The following is a 12,752-nucleotide window of genomic DNA, read 5'->3' as shown; positions in this document are numbered from 1 at the left end:
AAAACAAATAGTTTGTCACATATAATATTGACTCGAACAACCTGTTGCGATGCGCTGGCGCTGATCAGCTCTAACTGTACAGTGCAAACGGTAAATCGTAAAACATTTGTTTTGGATTATTTGTCACGTCTAATCAAAGATCAATTTTGTTAAATGTTTTGTTTAGTTGCAATAAATCGTTTACTTTGTTTTTTTTTTTTTTTACTTTGTTTGTAGGTTGAATTTGTGAATATCTCATCATATTAGATATAGGACCTTATTAGGTACGACAAACTCCTAATTACTTATAGTTTTTTGTCTGTATGGTGGACAGTTAAAAAGTATTTTTATTTTAAAAAATACAATAAAAAGGGATTTAAAAAAGAAAAAAATACTGTGAGTTTAATTAAACAAAAACCCTACTTTACAACAAAAGACAAACGCCTTTAGCTGTGTGGAATTAGAATTCATAAAACACAAATCATAGGTAATAATTAACTTGATACTTACAGCACCGAGTAGGTATATACAGGATACCTGAAAATTGCGTTAGTGTTAAAAAATTAAATCAATTGAACAGCGTAAAATTGAATATAATTTTAAAAGTATTCAACAATAATAATAAAGAAGAGAATGTTATACTTTCGTATTTCCATAGCAGGTTTTAATTTCGGTCGAATAAACTTAGTCTTTTAATAGCTTGAGAACGTCCACTTACAGGTATTTTAATGTAGGTTTGTAAACGGGACTGCGTGACCCACATCGAGGTGCCTGGCTTTGAGCCTTTTGAAAGCTTGCTATTTACATCGAAAGGTCATCGTCTAAGAATTGAATACAATTTTTATTTAAAACGTCTTTTAATTAGATAACTACTAGATGTTCTGAAACAAGTAAAAAATAAAATGCGCCAAGGACAAATTTGCCGCCCCTTCACAGTTAAGGAGAAAGATTTGGAGCTTATTTTCCTTCAAGCTGCTTCATTATCGATCGGTGTTTGGGTATAAGTCTAGACTTTTTTTCATTTGAAGTTATTATGCTGAATGATTTCTCAAGTGGACGTGTACTTTTAGCAAAACTCTAAAACTACATGGAATAGCAAAAAATGGATCAAATGTATCTTAAGGCGGCTTTAAAATTAATTTTTTTCTTTTTCTAGAATGTTTTCGAACGCTTAGATTTATTTTAATCAAATTGTGTTTCAAATAAAATGGCCGATTACAGAATTTTATACTTTTGTTTTATTAAAAGTCTTATTCATCTCAATATGTATATTAAAATGAGATCATTTTTTGGAATCCTTTTAAAATAGTTTCTTCTCTAAAATCATTTTTAATTCTTTAATACTGTCATCATGCCTATTACCGCCTTGTGTTGTTACATAGCTCGCGACAGTAGATATAGTATATAACAGAAATAGAAAATTGGTAAACCAGTTTATATGGTGAGTCAGTGTAACTAAAGTCACATAATATCTTTATTCCCAAGGTTGAGGACGTATTGGCAATGTCAGGAATATATACACTTATGTTATTATATATACTTATGTTATTATCTCTTACAACGACAATGTAGTAAGCCTTTAGCGATCACTACACAGCAGGTGGCACAGAGGCGCGTCAGCCAAATTAAAAAAAAATACTTTGAGAAAACATGTAATGTCAAATAAAATAAATAAATTTCATAACATATCATTTTATTAACACAATATCACGATTATGATTATATTTCATAATAAAATAAAAAAATACCATGTCAGATTCTTATTAGATAGTCAAATGTATAGTTTTAATCGACCGAAAGTTAAAAAAAAAAAAAATTAAAAATATGCGCCATCGTTATATGCTATTTATATATATATATATAACTTAACTGGAAAACCTTGATACAAAATACTTTTATTTTAACTAAAATTAAAAACGTAATATATATTGACATTATTTTATAACAAAATTAATGAGCTTATTTCAATAATATCTACGTCATAAGGAAGACAATCCTGTGCAATACTTATCAATTACTGAGTAACTCTGTGGTAAGAATACTTTAGAAAAAAAACAAAACTTAAAAATAAAACAAGATCGCAATATATTAATTAAAATAGTAAAACCTTTTTTGTACATAAGTATATACAGTTAATGTATTACTTTTTTGATCTTAAATACGGATCAAGTCAAGATGGATGGGAAAATAATAAATCTTAAGTATGATAAGAAAATATTGAAAATATTATACAGCCTAATAATTTTTTTTAATAAGTTTTGTCTTTTTCGAGGTTCATTATTTACTTCTTTTATTCTACAATTATTTAAAGAATCGGCGAAATTTCACATAACAATAATTGGGTATTACTCTCCCAATGAATAAAAATTATGAAAAAAATATATTTGAATTTAATTAAATTTGAACAACATAATATCACGAATAATATCAACTTTTCAATAGTAAAACAGTTCAAGGCACACACAACACTTAGGAAGACACACATTTCAAGGCACTTCTTAATTCACTATACAAATAAGGAAGGCAGAACTTCCTAAATATAACCACTAGAAACTTCATTTGCTTTCACTAATAAAGATCATTTAGCAAAATTTAGGAAATAAATTTCATACTCAAGCATTGTTCTCTGCATATGCTCAAATTGTGCTTTAAAACACTGGCTAACCCATGGTGGGTTAAACCATAATATAACAACACAGTGGTGTTTTGTGGGAGAAAAAGTTGTATATAGCTGGTACTCAGCAAATGGCAGTTGATCAGCAACTTTTTTAACGCCAATCATTTAACATCCTTATTGCTAATTAGTTCATTCATATTTCATAAAAAATAATAGATTTCCTTATTGTCACAATTAATTAAATAGATAAAAGATATGCAACAATCAAAATATTTTTGGTATTAAACAAATTACCTTCACTCGATAACACAACATTTTATCTCTATTCATAGCAGTAATGCTCTGTCGTATTTTTATTTTTTAACATTTAGGTTTGAAACACCATTTTATCCTATTACAATTAATATTTTTCTTAAGGCAATTATACAAAATATAGTTATTTGTGCGACTTCTTTATATATGTACTATTACTAAATAAATATCTTGTACATTGACATCATGTTAAGTTAATTCAAAAATCATGACTTATGTAGACTGAAACAAATATATCATCCTTAAAAATTCAAGAATGTTAATTACAGAGATGACTAAAAGTTTTGAAACTAATGTACAGGTGCAGACTTAATGATGAAATCATTAGACGTCGATATTCCACCATGACACCATAGCTCAAGTGGTGATGTCAGCAGATGGTACTAGGATGAATGAGTGTGAGTGACGTCACCGGCGAGCGCACGTAGCGTGTGCTCGTAGAAGCGGTCCGTGTGTCGCAGGCGGTACAGCGCTGCGTCGAGGTAGCGCTGCAGCGGCACGACACAGGCGATTGCGGTCGAGCCCGAGCACAGGTCGCGGGAAGCAGAGCACAATGTTAACGCCTGATTCCAGATACGGGAACTCACTGAGGAAGATAATAATAATTATTACATTTTTTTGTTTATCTCTCAGAAAAAAACTCAATACAAGACCCTTAGGAGTGGGACCACCAGGTCTGCAACCTTGTAATGTCACCTAATTAAATTTAGAAACAAGTAATTAAATCAGAAAAATGTAAAACTAGATCAACAAGACTAAAATATACCATTTTTGCCAAATAACTAAAACACTATTAATTTAAAAAATATGCATTGTAATAATTCTTATTAATTTAAAAAACTGTGCATTGTCTTAGTTCCTTAAACATAATATGTCACATACATTATAATTTAATTAATTACTTACGAAAGTGTTGCATATCAACATCACAATGCTGAATCAGTTGCTGTAGAGATACAGTTCCATCAATGAATGGAATATTGTTACCAGTAACTAGCATTGATTGTGGTTCCGATACATTTGCTAATACTTGCTCTATTTCTTCTTTAAGAGACTGAAATATAATAATAATTAGTATTTTATTGGTAGCAATCAACTTAGGTAATAATATTTAAAAGATATATTTATATTACAAAATTACCTGCTCATTATTTGTAGTGCCCTGCAGTTTTTTTAGATCATTTTGAATAACATGGAGCTTGTATTGTGTAGGGATATGCTGAAAATCGCAAAACTTAAAGTCTATCATAATATCTCAATCAAATCATATTGTTTGAATTTATGCTAAATTTATCAAACAACTATGATGAACAATTAAGTTAAATGATAATTTTAGGAATATAAATGTCAAATATCTATCACAATGTCAGTATAAAATGTAAAATATAACTCACTTTAGTATCAGCAATCATCAATATTCGATGCACATGTGCTTGGTCTGTTGTGTCTGGTGACAGTCTATTCAAGCAATCAGGATACATCTCGGTAAGAACAACTGCATTCTCCCCTCCTAACTTGCTTTTCTGAAGTTGATTAATTGATAATTCATCCAATCTATCATAGATAGAACTAGCCACTCTTGGCTTTACATCTGAAATTTTAAAGATAAATATTATTATTTTATTGTTTCATAAATACATTTAATGGATACAAAATTTATATTCTTTATTCAGTCCCTTTAAAAACACCCACAGCAACCAATAAATAACAGCAAACTTAAATGAAAGTTATGCCAGTTACAGTGACGTCTTAAAAATATGATATATGTTTTTTTAGTTTGGTAATAATAATTCACCCTTTGGAAAGAAGTCATTTAACAGCTAATTAAAAATTTTTGAAACAATAAGACAGAAACTTACCATGACATTGAATGGACAGCATAAAAAAAATATTGAAAATTATTTAAATGTTTTTTGTACTATATGTATAATATAAATATAATACATTAAAATGATTTAATTTCATAACACATTTACAATAAGTTCAAACACATGAACAAAACTATGATCTTTTGTAATAAGTCTCAGTTTTATTTTATTACCAAAAAATTGTGCAGCAGTTGTTATTTCAGCATCCTCACACCAGGCAAGTACTATCTGCAGGGCTTGCAGAATAGAACACGGCAGTCTAAAGAAGAACGAACCAGTTCTAATTGGCTGTTTCTTACCACATCCCTCACAAGCCCACTGAACTCTGGAGAAAATACACAGTAAATTTTTAAGTAATTTTAAGTTTTAAATTAGGTGGTAGTTTAAGTGACTTATTTACATTTTAATATATAATTATTACCTGTCAATAACGCGCGCCGATTTACATACAACTTTACAATCTGATTTGTTTTCAGGACAAGTTATATTTTGAGGTATTAACCCAAGCGACTGTAGCTTTCCTACCAACTGGCTTTCTAAGCTACGATCCCCTACATCACTGATTAGACTTTTATAAAGCTTTAGATTTCTGTAATAGAAGTAATTTAAATATATAAAAAAACATTTAAGGGTAATTAACACAATCAAAATACTAAAATCTTACGCTGAACATAAATTAAATGGTAAACAAATGTCATCGGGTGATTTTGAGCTATTATCGTAAGTTGTTGAATCAGCCTCCATTTTTATTTTAGCTTGTGATGAAAGATTTTATTTCTTTCATTGTTACATTTCACAGATCAGTAAATATAAAATATATCGCCCTAAAAATATGATTGTTATTCTTTTATTTTTTTATTTGACGTGAAATATTTAATGGATCATGGATGGTTGATGACATATTACATTAGTGCTGCCACATCTTAAAAATTAAATATACAGAAAATAAATAAAACCTTGAATATTAATAATAATAACCATAAATATTTATAATAAGCAAAATACCATTTATTGGGACTTAAACTAATATATAAATATATAAAACTAATATATAATATACATAAGTGGTATACATAAAAAAATCTCCAAACTAACCCACTTTGAATTAAACGATATAATTTTAACACAATGTTTAATATTTACTTATAATTTTTTACTTCACGGACTGATTTCAATATATTGTTAAATGTATCAAAGTTATTTCTGTCTTTTTTGTCAAATAATATAGGAATTTCTGATTACTAAACATTAAATACTTGTGGTATAGCAGTTGGTACTCTTGATTATTTGTCGGTTAATACCTTACTTGTAAGTTGTCAGCTTGTCATTTGTCAACTGTACTGACTAGGACTACTGTATCTGTGCATTTGTGCATCGTTGATGTGGTTATTTTGATTTTTTTTGTTAAACGTTTTATATACGGATTCTGATGTTTATGAATTAAAATAATAATATATTTGTGTGTTATCGTGTTTAGATAAATGTTCAAAATATTTACAATCTATTTGGACTGCTACATGTGGTAATTTTAAGGTGCATCGCATTTTACGTTATATATCATAATGGTAAGTACATTTATTATATTTAAAATAGAAAATACATAATTTTACGTAAATTAATACAACTTAATGAAACTCGCAATTAAAAAGTTATTTTCAATAATATATCGTATTCACACACGTAAGAATATACATTCAATTTCTAAATTCTACATCACTGATTAAAATATATATATATATATATATATATATTAGGCATTTAAATAAGCAAATAGTTATTGTTGACTAACACTCACAAGAGTTTTTAAAAACTTATAAAACATCATGCTACTTTAGGGATATAAATCTAGTACAACATATTTTTCCCAAATGTAGGGTCCAAACATTGCCCTTAGTTACTCCTTTTTTTTATTTCATCAAGAAACCAAAATATATTTTTAAAATTAAATTACAAGATCGTATAAATTATATTATACCTAATAAGTCTCAACTAAATGATTTTTTGATAATTATACATAAAAAAAATTAAATAATAAAAAGCTTGGTAATAAATACTACCACTATACTCCTATATTATATATGAACTAAAAAAAACCAAAACAAGATTACAATTTTCCTTAAATATAATTAACAACAACCAATGCTCTGTATATAATATTCCATAATTTATTTGTTACTATTAAATTTAAACACATTATAATAAGTATTAATTCTAGCTTTTTTGTGTCTGGATCAATTAATTATTCAATATAACATAATATTAAAATTGAGACATATTTTAACAGTATATTAATAGGATAGAATTATACATCTGATGTATAATACTTTAATTTACTCTTTAAATAAAAAAAAAGATAGTCTATGAATGGATAAATAGTTAAGTAACACCTATAAAATGTCTATGTCTAAACTCTAAGGATATTTATAGACTATTACTAAAACTCCTGAGACTAAAACATCCTAGACGGATATAATATTGTACTTATATTGCAAAGTTTTATTTTTATAATTTTTATTCAGTATTTTGAGTGAATCCTTAATAGTTATGAGTTCTGATGTAAAGAGTTCTCTTGCAAAAATAAAATATTATGGAAAGGAGCAATTTTACTGACTGAGGAGGACCAATTTAATACACAAAGTGGATATATTTGTAAATAGTTTAGTTCAGTAATTTCCTTGTAGCTCGCGTGATTAAGGGCATTCGTGATGGCGATGATGCAATGCACGTATTTTCGGTGGCACAAGAACTAATTTCGTTCGTAACAGCCGTGCCGAAACGAAAAATATACGCGGGTATAACTGGGCGCTGTTAAATTCGATTTATGTTCCTCTCTTACGATTCTATATTGCCCAATAAAATGTTAATATCGAATGTGTCATAAAAAGGATAAAAATGAGACATCTTTTTACGTTAAATTTCATTGATATTTTGATAAAGACCTATTCGTAGTTAAACTTTTTTCGGCGTTATTAAAAGTTTAAAAGCTAATTTGACTGTAACGTTTTTGTTTGTAAAGAAAAACAGTTTTTTTGCTATGGTACTTGATTAAAATATAAATCGTTTCGACTTCGTACTGGTAAAATTCATACAAAATTACACAAAGCAAAGCCCTTAAAGTTGAAATTTCTGAAAATCCTTTCGTAGCACATACTTACGGTCTTAAATAAACTAATGTGCCGAAATTCAGCTTTCAAGTTTCAGTTGCTATTATTTTATTAAATGATTTTATAAGTATATGTACCCAATAGGTAATTATGCATGTCAGTAAAATTTTCCTTGGCCTGCACGTAATCTAACACAGGATTAATCCTGTGTCAGATTACGTGCCAAGTCAAAGTGATTTGAATACATTGAAAGTTCAACGAGATGGCGATTCCACGCTATATTACACACGCTCCTCACGGAGTGGTGAGAACGAGATGATAACGTTTTGGCGATGTCTTATACATAGGATGGCATATGACATGTATGAAATATCTTATATTTCGTGGTAAGGGACGTTGGCCGTGGAAAAAATAATTAATTATCATCATAATCCTTTTATCGTCCACTGAACATAGGTCTCTCCAATGGCACGCCCCCTAGCTCGATCTTCAGCTTTCAATTTCCAGAATAGTTTCCAGTTAGTTCCAGCATAGTTAATATTTCATACAATGACAGTCTATAACAGAGTAGACCTATAACCATCATATGGTCCATTTGTGTGGCTTTGTTGTTATAAATAAAAAAAAAAATTCTGATTATTGATTATACATGATTCATTATAATCTAATATTTTATATACCTTTGCTTAAGTGGGTTATTAAACTTATTCATACACATTATTATCGAGTCCAGATGGTTAAGGGGTTAGAAAACATTGCGGGTTCAAACTCGAGCATAATATGGTGTCCATTGTGTCCTTAATTTGTGTTTATAATCAATTGCGTTATAAGAAGGCGGTGAAGGAAAACAACGCAAGAACACCTGCATGTGTCAGATGAAACCACATGTCTACCAAACGTATTGTTTTTTTTCTGTATAAAATAATCTACAAAACTTAAAAGCAGAAGAGGCCGTAGCCAAGTTGACATTAACAGGTGTTACTTTAAGAATTATTAAATTCACAAATAATATAACAGTACATTGATATTCTCTGGCATATAGAATCCAAAATGAGGACATTCGCAAGAGAACTAAAGGCACCGACATGTCATGTCATGTCTCCATTGATGGTCGATGGAGTCGACACGTGTTAGAGTGGAGACCACGCTTAGGCAAACGTAGTGTAGGACGCCCTGTGACAAGGTGGATTGACGATTTAAAGAAGGTGGAAGGTACGGGATGGATGCGGAGTGCCCAAGATCGGGATGGTTGGCGTTCTATGACTTTCGTCTAGCAGTGAACAGCAAAAGGCTGAAAAATAAAAAAAGTGTAACCCACACATACATATAACTTCGTCAAATTAATATTTTGGTTACGAAGTACGATAGTGTAGGCGCAGTTTAATTTCCATTTCTTACCGCCTTCTGTTAAGGACAATGATGTCATGATAAAAAAAAATACTTTCTAAAATACCGGAACCAAAACTCAACGTTTAACATAAATGGATGTAAAAGCGGTTACCTTTTTTATTTTAAAACAAGTTGAGTGCATTCTATATATGTATGTGGATGCTTCTGCGGATTTCTCATAAATTTTGCATGTATTTGGTTATACTCACTGCTGCTTTATAAACCGGTTATATAATATACAAATTTCGCCCTAGTTATTGTAAGTTTTATAATAGTTAACTTAAGAAACGATAGAGTTATTCGCGATAATTATAAACCGGAATACGTTTATTCTATTTTTCTAAATGTCAAAATGTAATAGTATATTTTTGTATTATCTTAATAAATATAAACAAACTTAAATAAAGTAAAGAAAACAATAATAATATATTATAATAATTTAAAAGTTTTAAACCGTATATAAATATATTGAGAATTTATTTGCTGTTTGACAGTCAATTGTAAAATTAATATATGCATTAAAAAGTAATTGGATTGTTTATTTGTTAAGTGATTCTTGCACTAAGACGTTATTAATTTTATTTGAAATTGTTCACAAGAAACACATTATTATTTTTTACAAGCTGCTCCGCTATGGTATAGAGTATGAGGGCTCGTTTAGACGGCATCATGTAAACATATAAACTGAACGCTACCGCGACGCCATCGAGCCGTCTCCGTGTTATCACCGCACTGGGAGTGCGGCTGCAGCGTCGTCTACACGCAATATTATAACCCTAACCCTAACTATTCTCAAACACAGTAACACTGTCTATTGTCTCAATCTCATCTCATATGTCGGCAATCACGCTTAGATCTAACTGCTTCCGTGCTTTCCGAGGTACGGAAATGTTAACACTGCCAACTTCTGAACTTCGAACTGCAACGGAGAATTTCTCTCGACGGAAAATCCGGTAACTTTACGATTACATAATGGTAGTCTGGCCAATGCCAGACTCCAGTTTTGGTTTTGAGCCCGGGATCTCGGGGTGTACAGTCTTCCACTAGATCAACGAGGCAGGCAATAAATTTATATTTTCTAAAAATTCTATCTTTAACGCGAAGAAATATTTTATCGAAAACAACAATAGTCATAATATTAATTAAACAAGGACAAAAGCGTCAAACAATTACTCTCTTCAATTAATCATCAAAGACTAAACAATTATTGATATATTATACAACATAATGTTATTATTGTTCAACTATTGAAATTTGTCACTCGTACATCTATCATGAAGAAAGCATTTATTATCTGACGTGACGTGACCTTTCTATACGCACACTGTCCTCCGTCATTGTGTCAACCAAGCAAGTTTTAATATTATTTGCTAAAGTTATTGTTAGGAACTTCTAAGGCTTTTTAACGAATATTTTGACAAATCTATCAAAATAAATATTTATATTTTTAATATTTTCTACACGAGTTAATATATCGTTATTTTTAAAACAAGTACTTGTTCGATAAACCTTTTTACGGAAATATTCGCCCGTTCCGTCGTTCGGAAATATGAAGTCTAAAGCAATATATTTCATTTATTCTGACCATACTTTTATATAAAATATAATAAAAAATCTAAGTGTTCGAATAGATAAAGATTGGTACTAGTTTAAACTAGTTACAACAAGTAATTATAGTGTAATTCCTGTTTTGTTAATCTGCCGCGAAACATAAAAATCAAGTTATTCTAGAAATATTACGTTCCATAGACATAATACACAATCGCGTCCTTACACGCAAATATAATTTATGTGATGCCAACAATCGATAGTGGATGGCAAGAAAGATAGCAACACTCAATCAACCGTGATACATAAATCACTAAAAAATATTTAAAACGTACGATTTTTTTTTAAAGACATATTCAATTTTTATTGCCACACTAGAGAATTAATTGTTTTTTAGGCTTCGTGTCTAACTACCTTTGGAATGTCTTCAAAAACAAGTATTTTATGACCTACGATCATAGTGATCGAAGTTTATGACAATAATAATATTAGAACATTACCTTTGTGCTTTCCACAGCTTTTGAAATTTTCAATTTTGAATTAAGAATTTCGTTTAATTTTTTTAAATCCTCAACGCTCTATCGTGCGTATAACTTGTCGGATACGATATTGCCAATAACCCCGGAATTCTTCAGAGCAAAATCTGAATAGCTCACCGCCTATAAAATGCTTATACCTATAAGCTCAGAAGCGTGTGGAACGCGGAGACACTATAATTAGCTAAACTGTCCCGTACAGCATGAGTCTATCTAGATAATTCCCGGAACGTCTGTCACGATGCTATAGACGGCTGGAATCGTTTCAATCGTTCCTAAAACAACTTCTCTGAGAACGATGTCAGATAATTTAGTTGAGCGTTTATCGAATCAAGTGCCTCGTATGGTGCATTGTAATCTTTACGGCTTGTTGAGCAACTTCACACGATAATCAGGGTTTGTTGATTTCTTATAAAGATCGAGTCGACATGCATTTGACTTTAATTTAATTTTTTTTTAATCTTAAAATATTATTAAGCTTATCGGAAAAATGCACATGGGACTGGAGATACTAGCTTATTGAAAATACTTTAAATAGGCTTGACATTTTATGATTGTAATATAGAACTGTAGCCACTGACCTATGAAGCTTCGTAAACAAGCTTAATTTACGATAAACAAAATATCTATAAATTATGCAATGTGCTGTAATTGTTGTATTTTTACATTACGTTTTTCATAATAATAAAACAAAATAATGTCATTTTATCTATACCTATACAAAAAATGCTTGTATTGTATTTTAGACGTTTAGTGCTTGGCACGTTCAGAAAACTCCGATAATGGTTAAAAATCACGATTCAATCATCTTTTATTGTTATCTAGCACAATTATATATAATTGATATGTTTCAAAGAATCACTGGAGAGCTTATATAATACATACATTTCAATTTTATAGTTCAATAAAATATTTTTTATTACGATTGTATAAAATTTACATATTCATATAATATTATATATTCCATAAGTAATTGTGTAGCAACTGCTCGTAAATATTGCTGGACCCACATCCTCTTTTGTTAATTGTTTAAAAGAGAGTAATTATAAAGCTTAGACCACTACGCTGCTCATTGACATGCACTTATTAGGACGACCTTTCCCTGCATTGCCGAGCACGAAAAGAATTAAATTAATAAACACAAAATGTGATACGTGATAACTCAAAGCTCGCCCGGAGATGAACCCGCACTTGATATATGGACGTTCCGATAATCAAAATTCACACAATCACATATATATGTGTATGCCTTTTATTATAATAAATGATTTCCGTTAGTAATATTAAGATGTTACCCGCATGTTAAACCAGAAATGTTTTTATCTCGAAGCAATTACGAGAACGCAATATGAATGATATAATAATCGCGACGTACATCAATGCCTACATAACGTGTAAA

General features: G+C 29.9%; 2 protein-coding genes across 4 annotated transcripts in view; one reads left to right on the top strand and one right to left on the bottom strand.

Annotated features, from left to right (window-relative positions):
• Nucleotides 1-1,738: 1,738 nt before the first annotated feature.
• On the bottom strand, nucleotides 1,739-5,658 carry LOC126770214 (uncharacterized). The gene is made up of 7 exons (XM_050489477.1): nucleotides 5,441-5,658; nucleotides 5,198-5,365; nucleotides 4,950-5,101; nucleotides 4,303-4,499; nucleotides 4,050-4,127; nucleotides 3,815-3,962; nucleotides 1,739-3,494 (listed from the first exon to the last, which is right to left on the bottom strand). The coding sequence occupies exons 1-7, from the start codon at nucleotides 5,518-5,520 to the stop codon at nucleotides 3,292-3,294; spliced, it is 1,026 nt and encodes a 341-aa protein (XP_050345434.1). The 5' UTR covers nucleotides 5,521-5,658; the 3' UTR covers nucleotides 1,739-3,291.
• A 508-nt stretch (nucleotides 5,659-6,166) lies between these two features.
• LOC126770175 (uncharacterized) overlaps nucleotides 6,167-12,752 on the top strand; it is a 66,341-nt gene continuing 59,755 nt past the window's right edge. For all 3 annotated transcript variants that reach the window (XR_007669446.1, XM_050489408.1, XM_050489413.1), the window contains exon 1: nucleotides 6,167-6,341. The gene's annotated coding sequence lies outside the window, so the exon portion shown is untranslated. The remainder of the gene's footprint in view (nucleotides 6,342-12,752) is intronic.

Source organism: Nymphalis io, chromosome 8, assembly GCF_905147045.1.
Source record: "Nymphalis io chromosome 8, ilAglIoxx1.1, whole genome shotgun sequence".
NCBI lineage: Eukaryota > Metazoa > Arthropoda > Insecta > Lepidoptera > Nymphalidae > Nymphalis > Nymphalis io.
This window is presented reverse-complemented; position numbering and strand designations above follow the sequence as displayed.

What these genes read in the sequence shown, in the direction of transcription:
- LOC126770214 (XM_050489477.1), bottom strand. Translation starts at nt 5,520, where the DNA reads ATGGAGGCTGATTCAACAACTTACGATAATAGCTCAAAATCACCCGAT. An exon ending in TCGGCGCGCGTTATTGACAG is followed by an intron (nt 5,102 to 5,197) that starts GTAATAATTATA and finishes TATTTTCTCCAG; the next exon opens with AGTTCAGTGGGCTTGTGAGG. An exon ending in TGATGATTGCTGATACTAAA is followed by an intron (nt 4,128 to 4,302) that starts GTGAGTTATATT and finishes TGCGATTTTCAG; the next exon opens with CATATCCCTACACAATACAA.